The 19,485-nt window shown below is 32.7% G+C and overlaps 1 protein-coding gene across 1 annotated transcript in view; it reads right to left on the bottom strand.

Annotated features, from left to right (window-relative positions):
• Positions 1-15,133: 15,133 nt before the first annotated feature.
• The window catches only part of LOC114324415 (TGF-beta-activated kinase 1 and MAP3K7-binding protein 2), a 33,394-nt gene continuing 29,042 nt past the window's right edge, over positions 15,134-19,485 (bottom strand). Inside the window, exon 5 of the mRNA XM_050647760.1 lies at positions 15,134-15,220. Within this exon, the coding sequence (XP_050503717.1) occupies positions 15,183-15,220 (38 nt within the window). The 3' untranslated portion in view covers positions 15,134-15,182. The remainder of the gene's footprint in view (positions 15,221-19,485) is intronic.

Here is a 19,485-nt window from a genome sequence, read left to right as displayed (position 1 = left end):
ATTGATAACTAGATAGAATTATGGCCCACTTTCGCAATCTATTAGCTGAATATTCCGGTATTTTTTTATTTGGATGAAAAATAAATGACAATGGTTTATTATCCGTGACTAACGTGAATTTTCTTCCATATAAATAGTTATGAAATTTACATAACCCAAATACAACCGCTAATGCTTCTTTTTCTAATGTACACAATTTTTTCTCCCTGTCTAATAGTGTACGTGAGGCGTATGCAATTACTTTTTCCGTACCATCCTGCATTACATGAGAGATTAACGCTCCAACCCCCTGCTTACTAGCATCAGTTATTAATTTTAGGGGTAGTTCGGGATTATAATGTACTAAAACCGGTGCTGACACTAAAATTTGTTTAACTTTTAGAAATGCATTTTGGCAGTAAACTGACCAATTCCATGATACCTTTTGTTTTAATAAATTATAAAGAGGATTTAGCACGGTAGATAGGTTTTTAACAAATTTGCCGTAATAATTTATTAACCCTAAAAATGACTGTAAACTGCTCATATTAGTAGGCGTCAGCGCCTTGACAATTGCCTCGATTTTAGATTCAGAGGTATGTAAACCATCTTTGTCAATATCGTAGCCTAAATATGTAATTTTTTCTTTAAAAAATTCGCACTTATCTACAGATAATTTTAAACCTGCATTTTCTAACCTAAAAAGAACTGTCTCCAGCCTTGATAAATGTTCTTCCCTATTTTTACCAGTGACGAGAATATCGTCTAGAAAACATACCACACCATCAAGACCCTGTAAAATCACCACAAATTCGAACAGACCCATTTTTTTTAATACAGGAACAATAGGCGTACCCCAATTTGAAAAATCTACAGCTTCAATTACACCTAGTTGTAGTAACCGGTTTAGCTCATTTTCTACCTTTTCCCTCATCACGAATGGTAAAGGACGAGCTCTAAAAAATTTAGGACTTACAGAATCAGATTTTAACTTTATTGAAATTACACCTTTGGTAAATTTACCCAAACCAGGCGAAAATAAATTTTGAAATTTATTTAATATATCATTCAAATCTGACGGAAATGCTAAATCGTTTACGTTAAAAATGGTAAGATCGAACAGATTATAGAAATCTCTACCTAGCAATGGAGGTCCTCCTTTACTAATAACATACAAATTTAACATAGCATTTTTCTCTTTATATTTAACCTCACAATTAACGAAACCTAAAGGTTTTAATTTGTCCCCATTATAAAGATTAAAAATTTTGGAGGTTGCCTGCAAAATTTTATTGCTAAAATTTAAATTATAAAAGCTTTCTGACATAACACTATTAGGTCTGGATCCCGCGTATGAAAAAAAAGTTGATTAATAGCAAGCTGAAAATTTGTTAATAGCTTAAGGGTGTCTAGTCGAATAAACTTTGACATGTGTGAACACTGGAACAGGGGTAGTTTTAATTGTGGAACAGGTTAAAAATTTGGAACGGTCACAGCACGAAAACGGCACATTTATTTTGTCCGACAGAACAGACTTAAACTCTTCGAACAGAGATTAAACTCTCATGCAAAAATCAGACTGCTATTTATCACCAAATGGGCGTTTTAATGAGTGGAACATGTAGAATATGTCAAATGACAGGAATTATGACAGGAGTTATATCCATTGACCCCATATAGGCCAATACCCTGAATCCGATGTGTCAGCACCTGAACTATGGTCGACCTTATTTCCAAACTGCAACCTGTGTATTATTGCTTATTTTTCAAATGTGTAATGTATTTCATTTCATTGAATATAATTCAGTCTGATATATTTCTTTGTAGAGTAAAGTCGCATTTTTTATATTGTAATTATTAGATCGCAATAAAGTAAATTCTCGCACTTGTATTTTTAAAAATTGTTTTTAAAAATCGTTCCGAAAAGGCAGAAACTATCAGTGGCGCAGTCTTAGTGGATTTTTCGTCGAATTCCATTGAGGATATTCGTGGGTTTTAACTCTTAAACGAAAAAAGAACCGGGTTTCCGTTTTTCATAAACTTTTAAACTGTCAGTGATTTTGGGCTCCATTCGGACATCCAGATTCCAGGAACAAGCAGAAGTGCATACATGTGGTAAGCTAAAAATTTTTTGTTCATTTTTATCAGACTCCTCTTGTCTATTGAATCCTTTTGCGAAAATAATAGTCAAGTGTAGTATTAGTTATTGTTTTATTTTATTTTTTTGATAGATTAGTATATAGGAAAGAAAAGTAATAAATAAAAATAGGATGACTTCACCAAGTACTTCAAATACTACTATTATTGTACCTAAATTAGATATTGCCAATTTGGCGATTATTCCTCGTTTTGATGGAAATATAAATAAACTCTACAGATTCATAAATGCAACTGAATCTATCTTAAGGCATTATTTCGATACAAATAACCCTAGTAGTTTTCAAAATTGTTTGCTATTGAACGGAATTTTAAATAAACTAGAAGGAAGAGCTGAAGAAATTATTGCTATTAGCGGCTATACTGATTGGGATGGTATAAAAAATACATTAATTTTAAATTTTGCCGACCAAAGAGATGAAAATTGCCTTAATCAAGATCTTGTTAATTTAAAACAAAAACCAAACGAATCACCTTATCAGTTTCATGAGAAGGTGCTCGATTTATTAAATTCCATATGTAATTATATTGATTTACACCATCTTGGTCAGGAGCGCACATATAAAAGAGAATTTTTTAATAAACAAGCACTAAAAACATTCTTAGCGGGTTTAAGAGAACCTTTAGGGCCCATAATTAGGGCAATGCGGCCGAAATCCATTGAACAAGCTGTTCAATTCATTAAAGAAGAAGATAACATTAAATACTACCAAAAGAGTCAAAATTTCAATAATAATAATAATAGTAACAGATCTAGAAACGCAAACTATAACTTTTATCCAAATTCTCAAACAGACCCTCGCAATGATAGACATTTTCAACCTTCGCAATCAAATCAGTATCAAAGGAACAATACCCAAAACTATCAGTCTAATTTCCAAAATAACACTCCCCAAAACTTTCAGCCTAATTTCCAAAATAATTCTAATAGGTCAGCTCAAAATGTTTGGCGACCAAACCCAAATTTTGTTCCTAACCGACCCACTCCAATGAGTACATCTACTAGAAATAGTACTCCCCAATTCAAAAATAATTTCCAAACCTTTAACAAGCCAGCTCAAAATAATACTTGGCGACCAAATCCCAATTTTGCCCCAAATACATCTACTCCTATGAGTACGAATACTAGAAATAGTACACCAGGATTCAGAAATAATTTCCACAACCACAGAAATCCAAATCAAAACTTCACATTCGAAGAACTGTATAATACCGAGTACGAATCCATCGATATTGATCAAAATACCCAAAATACCCCTGATCAAGAAGCTTATGATGATGCTAACGAAGAGCATAATCAAAATTTTCAAGACAGCCTCTTTCAAAATCAACAGACTTAATAGAATTAAATTTTTCCACAAATAAAAGAGAACTGCCTTATATCCAAATTCACGATCCTCCCTTAAAATTACTGGTAGATACCGGTTCCTCTAAATCTTTCTTAAATCCAGAAAAAGCTAACTTCTTTTATAAAAATTTTATCTATTACGAACCCTTTGTTGTCTCTGCAGTATTTCAAAGTACAAAAAAGGACTTTTGTGCAGAAATCCCCATCTTTTCAGAATTCAATCAGGAAGGTAAGATTAAATTCCACCTTTTTGATTTTCATAGAAGTTTTGATGGTCTTTTAGGACTAGATAATATAAAATATCTGAACGCTAAGTTGGATTTCGTAAATTCCCAATTAACTACTCCATATTCCAGTATCCCGATAACATACTATAAATCTGATCTAAAGATAATCTTCAAACAAAAATTGGACCCCTTATCTTGTAGTGTAGCCAAAATTCCAGTTTCCCAAAAATCAGGATGTATATTTATCCCTGACCAAACAATCCAAAAATGTGTAATCCCTGCATGTCTTTCGAATGCAATAGACGGTTTTGCCCTAGTAGAAATCTTTAACCGAACTCAAGATGAAATTTTTGTCACATTAGATGCTCCAATCGATACTGTCCCTTTTGACGAAAATTGTCATGAATTATTCCATGCAGACATAGTGCCTGCCGATGAAACAGAAAATATTAATATCGAAGATTTAATCCGTACCTCTCATATGAACTCTGAAGAAAAACAAAATATTCTAAGAATTTGCAATAAATACTCTAATCTTTTTCATAGCGAAGATAAACCCCTTACATTTACCAATAGAGTTAAACATGTTATTAAAACTAAGGATGAACTACCTATTTATAGTAAATCGTATAGATATCCTTTTGTTCATAAACGAGAAGTAAATAGTCAAATAAACAAAATGTTGGAACAAGGAATCATTAGACCCAGTAATTCAGCGTACAGTAGTCCCATTTGGGTTGTCCCAAAAAAAGCAGATGCGTCAGGAAAAAAGAAATGGAGAATTGTTGTAGACTATAGGAAGCTGAACGAAAAAACAATTCCAGATAAATATCCGTTACCAAATATCACCGATACACTTGATAAATTAGGCAGATGCAACTATTTTAGTACACTTGATCTAGCTAGTGGCTTTCATCAGATTGAGATGCACCCAGACGATATTCCCAAGACAGCATTCAATGTTGAGAATGGTCATTATGAATATGTTCGTATGCCATTTGGGCTCAAAAATGCTCCTGCAACTTTTCAGAGAGTTATAAACGATATTCTGCGAGGTCTTCAAGATGACATCTGTCTTGTCTACTTAGACGATATAATTATTTTTTCTACCTCACTTCAAGAGCATATTGTAAATTTAGACAAAGTTTTTAAACGTTTGCAAGAAAATAATTTTAAAATACAACTAGATAAGTGTGAATTTCTCAGAAAGGAAGTAGCCTATCTTGGCCACATTGTAACTACAGAAGGTGTGAAGCCAAACCCAGATAAAATTAATGCAATTGTCAAATACCCAATTCCAAAAACTGCACGCGAAATAAAAGGATTTTTAGGATTGCTAGGATATTACAGGAGATTTATAAAAGATTTTGCCAGATTAACTAAACCATTAACGAAATGCTTAAAAAAGGATGCTAAGATAGAACACACTCCAGAATTTGTAAAATGTTTCGAAGATTGTAAAAATCTATTAATTAATGAACCTATACTTCAATATCCAGATTTTGATAAAGATTTTATTTTAACTACAGATGCAAGTAATGTAGCAGTAGGAGCTGTATTATCTCAATTAGTAAATGGTCAAGATAAACCAGTAGCTTATGCCTCGAGAACATTAAATGCGTCCGAGCAAAACTACAGTGTTATAGAAAAAGAACTTCTCGCGATAGTATGGGCAACTAAGTATTTTAGACCTTATCTTTTTGGAAGACAGTTTAAAATTATGACAGATTATAAACCCTTACAGTGGCTTATGTCTCTTAAAGAACCGAATTCACGATTAGTGAGATGGCGTTTAAAATTAGAGGAATTTGATTACATAATTGAATACAAGAAAGGAAGTTGCAATGCAAATGCAGACTTCCTATCTCGAATAGAGATTCATTGTAATGAATTTTTAAAATATATGGAAGAAATTAATAAAACTCCGAAAAACGACGATGATGATAGCAATTCGATGGCTGTAAATGTCGACGACAACATTAACGAAGAAAACACAGAACAAGGAAATAACCAAGAAAACGATATTGAAGAACATGATGATAACGAAGATGGAGAAACTGTACATACTAGTCTAGAAGATCCAATACTAGGAATGCTCATTTCTGATAAGCATCTTAATGTTTTTGATCACCAAATTGTAATTGATTTCGTTTTACACTCAGCTGTCAAACCAAAAATTGAAAAAATATTTCCTAACAGAAAAAGACTTTATATCCAAATTTCAAAAAATAATATTGTAGAAGAAACTATAAATATATTTAAAAATTACATTGACCCAAAATACAAATACGCTGTGTACTTCAAGGAAGAAAGACACTTTTATACCAGAAATATTAGAAACTTTAAAAAACACTTTTAAAAATTCTGCCTACAAGTTAATAAAATGTAACAGCATCTTAATAGATATAGTAAACAAAGATGAACAACATGAAAAAATAAGGTCATTTCACGAAGGAAAAACCAATCACCGAGGTATTCTAGAAACAGAAACTAGGATCAAACGCACCTATTATTGGCCAGGAATAAAACAAGATGTAACAGATTTTATAAATAATTGTAATATTTGCCAAGTAAATAAATATGATCGTAATCCGCCAAATCAAAAACTAATGATTACTCCCACAGCTTCAAAACCATTCGAAATAATATTTGCAGACACTTTTTCAAGCCAAGGCCAAAAGTTTCTTACTATAATAGACACATTTTCTAAATACGGTCAAGCATACCCTCTTTCAGCATTGACAAGTACTGAAATCGTAAAAGCTTTTCTAACCTTCATGGCACACCATGGAATTCCTGATCTTGTAACTATGGACCGAGGCACAGAATTAAAAAACTCCGTTGTACAAGAATTTTTCGACATACATAAAGTAAAAACTCATTATGTAACTACAAACAGTACCCAATCTAAAGGAGCTATAGAGAGATTTCATTCCACTCTAATAGAACATCTACGAATAATTAGAAGCAAAGCTGATGGAAAAATTGATATTTTAAATCAAATGCCTTATGCTATTTTAGGCTATAATAACTCAATACACTCCGTAACTCAACAAAAGCCGATAGATATTATAAATGGCCACATTAACACTAAAGAAATTTTTGATATAAATATAAACCAAAAACTAATTAATAACTACATAGAAAAACATAGAGATAGGACCAAAGAAATCTATAAAGAACTTAATAAAAAATTGATCGAACAAAAAGACAAAAGTATAGAATATAGTAATAGAGATCGACATGAACCACTCACATACGAAGAAGGAAGTGATGTTTACAGGAAAAATACTACACTGGTACGAAATAAACTTAATCCCAAATTTATGAAAGATAAAGTTGTTGAAGATGCAAAAATTAAAGTTGCTACTCCAAAAAGACTTTTACACAAACAAAATTTAAAACGACCAAAAACTAACCGGAAAAAACTCTTACAGGTTCCTAATGACAACGATGATGGTCCTGGGCCTTCAACAAGTCGAGAATAAAGAAATCACCTTTACGAATCTCAAAGATAATCCCGGAATACTTCCTTATAAATTAGGCACTGCAAAAATTAAATCTAGTACTCATTCATTTATCCATTATGTTAATTTAGAACCAATTCAAAAAGAAATTAATACTCTAAGACTTTCCTACCAAAATGTAACAGCTGCAATTAAAGACGGCCTTAGTAGTCCTTATTATTCCGAATTAGAAAATTTTGATCGCGTCCTTTTCTTCCAGCTACAACTAGCTGAACAAAAACTCCAATCACTCTTACCTGATCACAGAGCAAAAAGAGGTCTTATAGACGGACTAGGCTCAATAATTAAATGTATCACAGGAAACTTAGATACAGAAGACGCAAAACATTATGATAGCGCACTAGAAGAACTAAAAAGTAAACAAAATAAAATTGTAACTAAACTTAATAAACAAATTTCATTATCGACTGAGATTGTAGAGAATTTTAATAATACTATTTCTCTCATAAAAAGTAACCAAGAAGTAATTTTCTCTGGTTTAGAATCTATTCGTTCAAACCTTAATAAGTTTATTTTTAATTTTGAAGATTTTCTTATAACTACAAATATTTTAGATCAATTAAGTATAAGTAGAAATATTATAGTACAGTTACTGACAGATATAGAAAACTCTATAACATTTGCGAGATGTTATAGATACCTAAATATTTAAGAATTACCTAAGTGGCTTTAGGTACTTCCTAACTCTAAAACGGATTTCACCATGCGATAAGAATTGCCTAAACCGCTTAAGCATTACCTTACGTTAGGATACGGTTTTCGATCTCCCTAAACTTTAGGTATTACTTATCGTTGACAGTCAGGTTATATTTTTACAATTTTGACTAATGTACTTGTGACGTTTGTCAATAATTTGCTTCTTACTTTAATTTTTCTGTTATTCTGTAATATTAGGTATATTAGTTGTAATTTTGTATTTTCTTTTATATTATTAATATAATATATGTTGGAAAATAAAGAAAATCCTTTGGAGTTTATTACAGGTCTATTGACAAAAATATGTATTCTACCTACTACCTAACAAACTAGTGATGTGTTTCAAAAACCCATTCATGATATAACTAAAAGTGTGTCACTAAAAAATTAATAATAAAAAGCAATTTTCAACATATTATTTATTTTAAAATTATTTCATTAATGACAATTCAACTAACTTCAATTTTTCGTCATATGTGAAATTTACAACTCTTTTCTTTTCCTCAATTTCACTGTACATATACAAATAACATACAAGACTATATTTATTATATACAAACTTAATGCACAAATAACTAACTACTAAATAAAATAACTATAATAGTACAAAATTGAATAAAATCAAATTGGCAAACAAACAATAATGACAAATAATCGAAAAAGTAAGGAAATGTCATATTATTCTTCTTTTTATTTATCAAAAATAGTTCAAACGTACCCTAGGTAATACCTAGGAAAGCATTTCCTAGATAAGCAGTTGTTCTTTTAGTTGTGAAATGCGATTGTTTCTAAGTATTGACTTAAGAAGTTCCTATCGATAAGAATTACTTAATAAGGCAACTGTTTAGGTATCGTTGGTGAAATCGGGCATAGGTATTTTAAATAGTAGTATAGTAAAAATTAATGAACTAAAGTCAATATTAACTCAAATTTTAGAATATCATTCAAGAAACGAACTAATTTATCCAAATATCACATCAGACATACATAATTATTATAATATCTTAGAGACAGAAGCGTACTACTCTAACTTGACGATTGTTTTCATTGTCCATGTTCCAATAGCTTATCCCGACGAATTTTCCTACTATCATTTATACTCGATTCCTACTGTAAATCATATAGTCCTGTCGCCAGGGGGGGTACAACGGCCTCGTTAATTCAGATGGACTTACTCAAGTTTTTTTTATGTATTTTGACCCGTAGAACACGAATTTTTTGGGTAACAGTTGATCCGGATGTCGATAAGATTGTTATAGACCAAGAACTTGAGGAATCAAATAACAGCGATTTTTGGCAAAACAAAACAATATTTTGTATTTTTTGGGCCATTTTAAGTAAAAAATATTTCTACAAGTTTTTTCGTAGGATGCACAGTTTTCGAGATAAACGCGGTTGAACTTTAAAAAAATCGAAAAATTGCAATTTTTGAACCCGAATAACTTTTGATTAAAAAATAAAATAGCAAGTCTGCTTACCGCATTTGAAAGTTTAAGTCAAATTATATCGGTTTTGATTATTTGCATTGGTAAAAATTTATTTTTTTATTGTTTAACAAAGCTATAAAAACGTAGGGTTTCCCGTGCTTTTACATGCGTTTTAACGCATGTAACGTAGAAATAGTCTTGATTGCACTAGTACCTATTCTACCTACTCGTTCGATTTTAAATGAGAAATCATAGAAACATCACTCACGCACTAGTTGTTTGTAGCTTTGTTTAGCGATAACACAATAAATTTTTAGCAATGCAAATAATCAAAACCGACATAATTTGACTTGAACTTTCAAAGGCGCTAAGCAGAATTGCTATTTTATTTTTTAATCAAAAGTTATTCGGGTTTAAAAATTGCAGTTTTTCGATTTTTTGAAAGTTCAACCGCGTTTATCTCGAAAACTGTGCATCCTACTAAAAAACTTGTAGAAATATTTTTTGCTTAAAATGACCCAAAAAATACAAAATATTGTTTTGTTTTGCCAAAAATCGCTGTTATTTGATTCCTCAAGTTCTTGGTCTATAACAATCTTATCGACATCCGGATCAACTGTTACCCAAAAAATTCGTGTTCTACGGGTCAAAATACATAAAAAAAATTTGGGTAAGTCCATCTGAATTAACGAGGCCGTTGTACCCCCCCTGGCGACAGGACTAATACTACCATAGTGCCCCCTAACACTTATCTGATAATGAATGAAAATTTTTACCAATACACATCTGTACCATGCTCAAACCTGAAGCCCAAATTCTTCTGTCCCGAAAATCCTCTAAGAAGCAAAAGTGAAGAAGACTGTCTATTTCAACTCCTTCAACTAAAATCCAATCCTACGAGATGCCAAAGAATAGAAGTTCACATTTCAAGAAATATGATCCAGCAAATAGATGAGTCCCACTACATCGCTGTTTTGGTAACCAAAACCAAAATCCAAATGAACTGTACTAACACAGACCTTCAATTAATTTCTGGAAATTATCTCATCACAGTTCCTTTCCAATGCCAGTTTAGCACAGAAGATCAAACATTTAGCAATAATCGTCTCATTTCCGAAAGTCAGCCACTATTACTTCCGAATATAGTTATTCCTCATACCCACCAAGAAGAGATTCCCGAAGTCCATATCCAAGATGTTCAACTGGACAAGATTCATTTAATTAAGAAGAAACAAGAAGAAATTAAAACATTAATACTTAAAAACTCAAAAATTACTCATCCTAATTTTTGGAACCTAACAGTAATATTTTTGATTATAATAATTCTTGCATATTTTGTTATTAAATTTATAAAAAGAAGAACGAAATCACAAAGAAAAGACGATAGTCCCATGGAGAATGTTCACATCCAAGAAGATGATCCTGAAGAAAATCTACCAGAGGCCCAACCTAGGTCATTTTTCAATTCCATGAAAAATTCCAGAAACTAAGGGTGGAGGAGTTATATCCATTGACCCCATATAGGCCAATACCCTGAATCCGATGTGTCAGCACCTGAACTATGGTCGACCTTATTTCCAAACTGCAACCTGTGTATTATTGCTTATTTTTCAAATGTGTAATGTATTTCATTTCATTGAATATAATTCAGTCTGATATATTTCTTTGTAGAGTAAAGTCGCATTTTTTATATTGTAATTATTAGATCGCAATAAAGTAAATTCTCGCACTTGTATTTTTAAAAATTGTTTTTAAAAATCGTTCCGAAAAGGCAGAAACTATCAGTCAGGTAATAAATAGCAGTCTGATTTTTTCATGAGAGTTTAATCTCTGTTCGGAGAGTTTAAGTTTGTTCTGTCGGACAAAATAAATGTGCCGTTTTCGTGCTGTGACCGTTCCAAATTTTTAACCTGTTCCACAATTAAAACTACCCCTGTTTCAGTGTTCCCATATATCAAAGTTTATTCGACTAGACACCCTTAAGCTATTAACAAATTTTCAGCTTGCTATTAATCAACTTTTTTTTCATACGCGGGATCCAGACCTATATAGCTAGCGCCAGTATCCAACGTAAATGTAAACAACTCATTATCAATTAATAAATCTATTAACACAGGATTCGTATTATATTGTAAACTATATAAACAATATTCTTCAGAATCTAGGAAATTGTTTTTATTACCTGTTTTATTAGATTTATTATTTTTATTTGAACACATTGGTGCTAGATGCCCTTTTATATTGCAAATGTGACAAAAACATTCTCGATAGGTACACTTATCTGAATTGTGGTTTTTATGTCCGCATACCAAACATTTAGTTTTGGTGGAAGTTCCAGCTGTTGAAGATTGGCTCCTCCCTCCTGCGTCGAAGTTGCTTTCCTGAAATGTAGATGCGCGAACATACGCTGACTGTTTAAATTTGGAAGAGCTTCCGCCAGCGAAATGGATTTCTGGTTCCTTTTTTACAACTTGTAAATTTGAAAAACTTACAGATTTTGCTGAAGCTATTTGCACCACCTCGGAAAACTTTACCGTGGATTTCTCCTCGTAGAGACGATCTTTTACTGTGCCACTATCATAGCCTATGATAAATTGATTCACTAACGCCTGTTCGATTTCACTGGCGCCACCAAACTCACACGACACTACCAAACTATGTAGACGTGCTGCCCATTCTTTGGCACTTTCGTTGGCCATTTTGCGTGCTATAAAAAAATTTTCCCTGTTACTAAACACTGATTTAATCGGTTTAAAATGTTCATCCATCAAATCAACCAACTCTTTGAACGTTTTTATCTCTGACTCGTCTGGAATACACATATTGAACAACAATTTATACGCTTCTTCATTTAATAAACTTAAGAGAATAGCGCGTTTCCGATTTTCGTCACTAATATCATTTGCAGCAAGGTAATTACTTAATCGTTTCTTATACACTGTCCAATCTGAGTTACCGGGCACGAACTCTTGAATGGTACCGGTAAACGGAACATACGATGGCGTTTTTGGCACATCCGGCATTTTAATATAAAAAATGCGTTAACTACGACAAAAAGTCACTAGTCTCGTTCGTAATACTAGAACAAATGTCCATAAAACTCGTCAGCCCTAATTTGAGGGTGAATATTACAAACTATAAATTACTAAAATAAAACACATCTTTTTTCAAAGAAGGCTCATTTAATACTCATTTGGCGAATGTACTTTTTACAATAATAAGAAATGTGTTACTCTGATAACAGTTGTTAGGTTTTACAGAGTGGTCTACTAAAACTATATTTACAATATCCAACAACAAGTAACAAAAGAAATGAAAGAGGCGAAGCAATATAACTGAAAAAAAGAAATTAGAATCATTCAAATATGTTTTGTTACTAGTTGTGCAAAATAAAATCTTTGAAATCCTAAACATAGTCTCGAAAACACTGCAATCAAAATCTTTGGACCTTTAACAGCTTAGTGTACTCGAAGAGAGCCTCTTAAAACTAACCAAAATGAGAGGACAATTTGAAGCCTTCTTTGAAGAGGCTTCAATATATGTGTCAACGTTGGGGAATACCAGTAGGGTTTGCTCCAAAAATAACGCAGAAGACGAAAAAACATTTCGATGAACTGTGCGAAGATGAAAGACTTCAAGATCCCAAGTCATGCTTTAGAGCAGGGGTGGGCAAATACTTTTAAGCGCGGGCCAAAATGAAATTTTCAAAGTGTCTCCCGGGCCGGCTGACTATACAGTATGTACGCTAATGTTTTTGGTGGAGGGTTTTCTCTGTCCAAGAAATTTTTTTGACAAAAATACTATAAGTATCATTTTAAAGCATGTAGAGAAAGACGTTTGACTGTTAATAATAACAAATTAATAAATGTGTACGAAAATTTTTGCGAGATACACCTGTATACTAAGTCACCTAGAGGACTCGATAACACGGAAAGAGTCCCACCAGAGTTCAATCCTTTTGATACCGTAGGTATCTGGAATGAGTTAATTTTCTTAGAGGGAGTGTGAGCCGTATGGTTAAATCTGGATAACTGTTAATAATAATACAAAGGATCCTGTATTTTTTTAATAACAAACTGTGTTTCTGGTGTGTACAGTGTACATGCGAACAATTTGTTCCCAGTAAAATTACGAAATTTTTATTATGGTCCATTATATTAAGCAATAACAAGGATCCAGATAAAAAATGAACTTCAGAAATTCGATTAAGAATAGAATAATCAAGAGCAGCCGTTTTGAAGATGAGAAAATTTCTGAGTAACCAAAGATTCAATCAAGTCTAATATTGGATGGTAAAATGTTATGTCAAGTCAACCATCATAATAACAAAGGAGACAACAGATCTGGTATGGTCATGTACGACGTCAATGGACGACGACAGGCTGCCAAAACATATTTTAAGATGGACGCCAAGGGAAAGAAGGAAGAGAGGAACGCCGAAACAATCCTAGCTAGGCGGCATTCAGAAGGCAATGTCGGAAAGGAACCTTCACCCTGACGAATGCAACGAAGCTGGAAACTGGCAACCGGAAGACGGAGAACGCTATAAAAAACCGGGATAATAATAAAAATGATATGTCAACTCTCTTCTTCTTTATTGTAGTGTTAATGCTGACTTAATGAAAAAGCTGCAAACTTTTGAGATGTGGCTTTTTAGGGGAATTATGAAAATACCATGGACCGATCATATTACGAACGAAATGGTGTTGCATAGAAGGGAAGAGAACAGAGAACTTTTGACCATCATTAAAAAGAGAAAGACATAATTTGAAATTAAAACTCCCACTAAATTTTCTCTTTTTTTTTCACCTCTGTGATAAACATTATAAAATTCTCAGGAACTTTCGGCCCTCGGTAATAATGTAATATTTCATTCTGCGTTTAAATTTTTCAAAAATACTTATTAATTTTCTCAGGTTTCGAAAAAAATGAATGCATTATGCTCTTAAAAAATTGCTTGCGGGATTTCCCAATGGGCCGGATAAAGTAAGCAAAAGGGCCGGATGCGGCCCGCGGGCCGGCTTTTGCCCATCCATGCTTTAGAGTAACCAATGAAAGCAGTGTTAGATACGTACCAAATTGTTCAACCTGATTTTATTTTGCAACCAACTTCGAAGACGAACAATGGAAACGAACAAGACCTTCAAAACGAAGTAATCAACTTCGTAAAACGTTTTTCGGATGATTCCAGATGAGATGGGGGTTCATCCCCCCTTCCGCTGGGGGGTGAACCTCCGAGGCCTCCAGATCACGTTTGCCCCGGGTCCCGCAACATCGTACTTACTACCCTGGTTGTAGCTATATCTATTGTTGTATTTCTACTATCTCACATTTGTCTGTTTGCTTTTGATTGCTTTCCTCTGTGTTTTGTTTGTATTATTCTTTATTATTAATAGCATGCTCTTCTTCTCGTTTATTTCAATTTCATATTTTCTGTCTTCTCTTCTTCTTCTTAACCTTCTATTGTCCATTGTTGGAATAGGCCTTTCACAAGCTCTTCTATTTCCAATAAAATTTGTCTCTGCTGCTTTTTTAATGTTAACCATCTCGTATGTGGTCTTTCTCTTTGTCATCTACCTTCCGAGGGTCTTCAATGCCATTCTCTCTGCCATTCTACTAATGTATTCGTTCCACTCCTGTTTCCGTTTTGTCACCCATCAATTTATGTCTTCTACATTGCATGATCTTCTTATGTTTTTACTTTATATATAGGGATATAGAAAAAGGTAAACTGCTTTAAAAATTACGAAAAAATTAAATAAATCAAATTAATAAATTTACTAACATTTATTTAGTATTTATTATAATACAAATATATCCATCAGCATTTTAAGGAACGGAACGAAGTGAAGTCTGAGACTAAAACAAATAAATAATTTATTTAATTTATAAAACTTATTCTGAATAAATAAATACTGTAAATTTTCAAGCGAATAAAGGCCAGAACGCATTAGAGAGTAGCGGACTCATCGCAGACTACGTAGAAGTTGGAGCGGGACTCCGTGCAATATAGTATTCATTCGTAGTGTTCTACATAGAAACGAAACGATTAAAATAATCGCATTCACGTGACAATATCGATGCACGTCAAAGCCGTTAGAAACTTTTCTTCACGTAGTATACTATAATGCACAGAGTCCCGCTGCAGTTTATCGGTAACCACAGTGTAGTTCTGATTTGAAAAAAATCCTAAAAATTATTAGTACAGTGGAACCTCGATAACTCGGATTAATCGGGACCGCGGCCGATCCGGGTTATCGAAAATCCGGGTTAGCCGGAGAGCATGGTAAAAATTAATAAAATACGGTATACTTATAGATAGAGTCCCTTATAAGCAAAATAATATGAAATATATATGCACAGTTACCTATAGTTGTATAGAGTTTAGTATAGACAATATAGAGTATTATTACATATTCATTTCTAGGTAAAAAAACTCAGTCAGTTTGGTTGTGTCAATTTCTTCTGGTCTGCCATCGGAACGACGTTATGTAATTTAAGAACAGTGACTCTTTCATTGTTTAAAAGACCATTGTTTAAAAAACAATTTTTTAAAAGACAGTTGAAAATAAATAAAGGAATAACAGGTGCCTGTTGTTTGCGATAATGAACGTATCTCTGCCGCCGCCGTGTGCATGAGTCATTTTTACTATCATATACATAGTTCAAATTACACAGATACCCATTATCTCTCAAATATTACATTATGATTGAAGGGAAGTTTTATCAATGAAATTCGATATTTTCAAAACATTCCAGAAGCGGCTGCAGATAAAATGTTTTAACATAATACATACATTTTTATTGTTGAAATGTTTGTCCTGTCCCGACACTGAAAAGTAAAAGGGACTTAAAAGACTATATATAATATGTTTGTCCGATGAAAATCGGTCCGGGTTAGCCGGACTTCCGGGTTATCGGGGGCCGACTTATCGAGGTTCCACTGTACTCAACGAGTAAAAAAATGTAGGTTTCTCTTTTCTGAATATTTTAGATTTCTTGTTTTCCTGTAAAACAAAAATTGGTTGAGATATGACTGATAAAAAGCATACACTCGTAACTAGAGACTCGTTTAAGTCCTTTTAACTTCAGCCTTTTCAAAAATAAGCACTTTGAATCGATGAAATTACAGATCATTATAAACAATACAAAAATAAAGTTTTTGGCGAAGCGGTATTGATTAATTTCATTTGAGATACTATTTGGGGGTGATTTTCACGATTTTTTTTACCAAAAAAAAGGGACCAACATTATTTTGAGCGTAACTTAGGTACTTACTTTTGATGTTTTTTAAAAAACAAGAAATGATAAGCTTTTTTGGACACTTTAGAAAAGTTGTAATGAGTTTTCTCTGATAAAAGCTTGATCTTTTGGTTATTTCACGTTGAACTATTCGATGTGAAATTTGACGAATAAGAACCTACATTCCATTAGCTACAACTCTGCTTCTACTGCGTCTATGGACTTCATATATACACCATTTTTGTCACTTTTTATAGAATGTTTATTTGCCAAGAATACTTATTTCGATAAAATACTTACTTTTTGAGTTATTTGCGAAAAGCCATCTAAAAACGTATTTTTTTTTGTTTCACTCGCAAATAACTAGAAAAGTATTGACTTAGTGAAAAACAAGTTCTATACAACAAAAGTTGCTTATCCAATTCCGGACTTATTTTGAAGGTATGTTTTTTCACTCCCAAGAAGGGGTGAAAGTCACCCCCAGGGTAAAAGCGCACATCTGCACAATATCACTTTTTTTCTTTGACTTAGTAGCTATGTGTATGCCAAATTTCATGTCAATCCAAGCGGTTCTTTAAACAATTCGGAGTTTTGCAATATTTTACCGGTGAAGAGGAGCTGAAAAGCTGAATAGGGTGGTAGGGAAACAACGAGTATTTTTTTATAATTCAAAACTTCAGTTTTTTGCTTAAATTTTTGTTTCAGTTTCCCAACACCGAAGACGAATGGAACATAGAACACATTTACTTAATACTCTTGTACTGATGTAGATTGTAAATAAACATAAATTTTATATAAAAAATGTACCTAAGTAAATAAACATTGGCAAAATAATATTTAAATTATCTAATTGTATAAATAAAAATGTATTTTTAATATTATTACCTCATCATTGTCTCTTTCTGGAGATGAGATGTTGGAGACTGATGCTCTGGGAGTGTCCTGGTCCCCCAAAAAATCAAAAAGGTCATAGTGCCAAAGGCTGGGTTTGCACAAATCATCAGTTGAGGCAGACCAGATTTTCTTGAAGCTTCGACTTTTATCTTCTCTCTTCTAATACTGGAGCGCAAAGTGTTGATCTTCCTCAATACCCATTCCTTCTTTATACCACGTTCGTCCTAGCGTTTTACGCTCTACAGTTGCCATATTTTTCCACAGTTCAACTAGTTAAATAAACTATAAACATAACACCTTTCGCTGGTACGATTCCAGAATGACTGAACTGACGCCTGTGACAGGCACTCATCACACACGCTCAAGCATCATGGATGCTGGTGTTCTGAAGCTATTTTCTTGTGGCATTTTTTAAATAACTAGTTTTGATGGGAAATAAGCCACAATTTTACTAAAAAATTGATTTTATTAACGTTTCGACGTCCAAATCGGATGCCGTTGTCAAAGTAGAAAAAATATTAATGAATTAAACAAAAAAACGTTAAGTTAAAACGTTAATAAAATCAATTTTTTAGTAAAATTTTGGCTTATTTCCCATCAAAATGGATGCTGGTTGAATGATTGTATTTTTATCAGGCAACAGGCAGCATCGAAGAGCTTACGCTTGTGATCTTTTTCCATCACAGACGTACATGCAAGCATGAACAAGCCTGCTTGTCATGGATGACAGGCAGGCCTGTTCATGCATGCATGTACGTCTGTGGCCGGCCTAATGCGTTCTGGCCTAAATGCTACATATATACATACATTATTGAAAAACATATTTTTTATTGTTTTGCTCACTTTTAATTTAAAGTACATAATTCGAATAAAAATTTATTCTAACAAATTCAGCATTATTCTAAAAAAAACAAAGCGGTAATTTAGAAGTTAGATTGTCTACAAAATTAAAAACAACAAAAGTCAGAACTAACTCACTACTGTTTTTAAACCAGGAGTAATTCAAATTTACCGAGCCGTAATGCTTGTTTGTAATTGGTCCAACCTCAGGCAAGTTTACTCCACTGTTATGAGATTTTGACATTAAAGACATTTATAAAATTTTGACACTATTAGCATTTCATGGGTTAATTAAGTTATATCGGCGATTTTTGTATTTTCTGCGTTATTCCTTCAATTTTGAGATTATTAGTCTGCTTTTATTAAAAAAGAGTTGTCTTTAGAACTCTTAGCGACGTATTAGTTTAATATAATATTTATGGATTACCGCCGAAGGCCAATATGATCAACCAAAGATGATGTACATATTTGGTAATTTTTCTAGAGACTTTCTTCAGTGTGAATCTGTCTTTTTAGATTACTCCTCCTGGTTTAAAAACAAACCTTAGTAAGGATAGCATTAATATTGTCTGCAACAATAAACAAGCAATTGGATTTTGCATGTCTAGGTTTTCATCCAACGTGACCGGAAAAAGAATATATATATATATATATATATATATATATATATATATATATATATATATATATATATATATATATATATATATATATATATATATATATATATTATGAAGTCGATATTTGAACTCTTCGTGTCACTTTACGTCGATTTATATACACTAACGGTGACTTGTTCCTGGGTGGCTATTCTTTCTATCCTTGATTCAGACATCCTGCTTATGTGTTAATTCCACTCGAAATTTTCATTTTTACTCCGACTTTTGCACAAAAACATTCCATAATGCCCTCCAAAATTTATAAGTCTAACAACTAATAAGTCACTAATTACTAGTACTCTGGGCTAATTAGCAAAATAAAATACAAGGAAAAGTTATTTACCAGCAATTTTATTGCTGGAATCGAATCTTTTGATTGTATATATTAATAATATAGGTATGCGTGTGTTACTTTTTTTATAAATGAAATGGCGCCCGAAAATCGAATTTTTTTCAATTTTTGCTATATAACTCCAAAGATTTTAACTT

This window comes from Diabrotica virgifera, chromosome 3, assembly GCF_917563875.1.
Source record: "Diabrotica virgifera virgifera chromosome 3, PGI_DIABVI_V3a".
Taxonomy (NCBI): domain Eukaryota; kingdom Metazoa; phylum Arthropoda; class Insecta; order Coleoptera; family Chrysomelidae; genus Diabrotica; species Diabrotica virgifera.
This window is presented reverse-complemented; position numbering and strand designations above follow the sequence as displayed.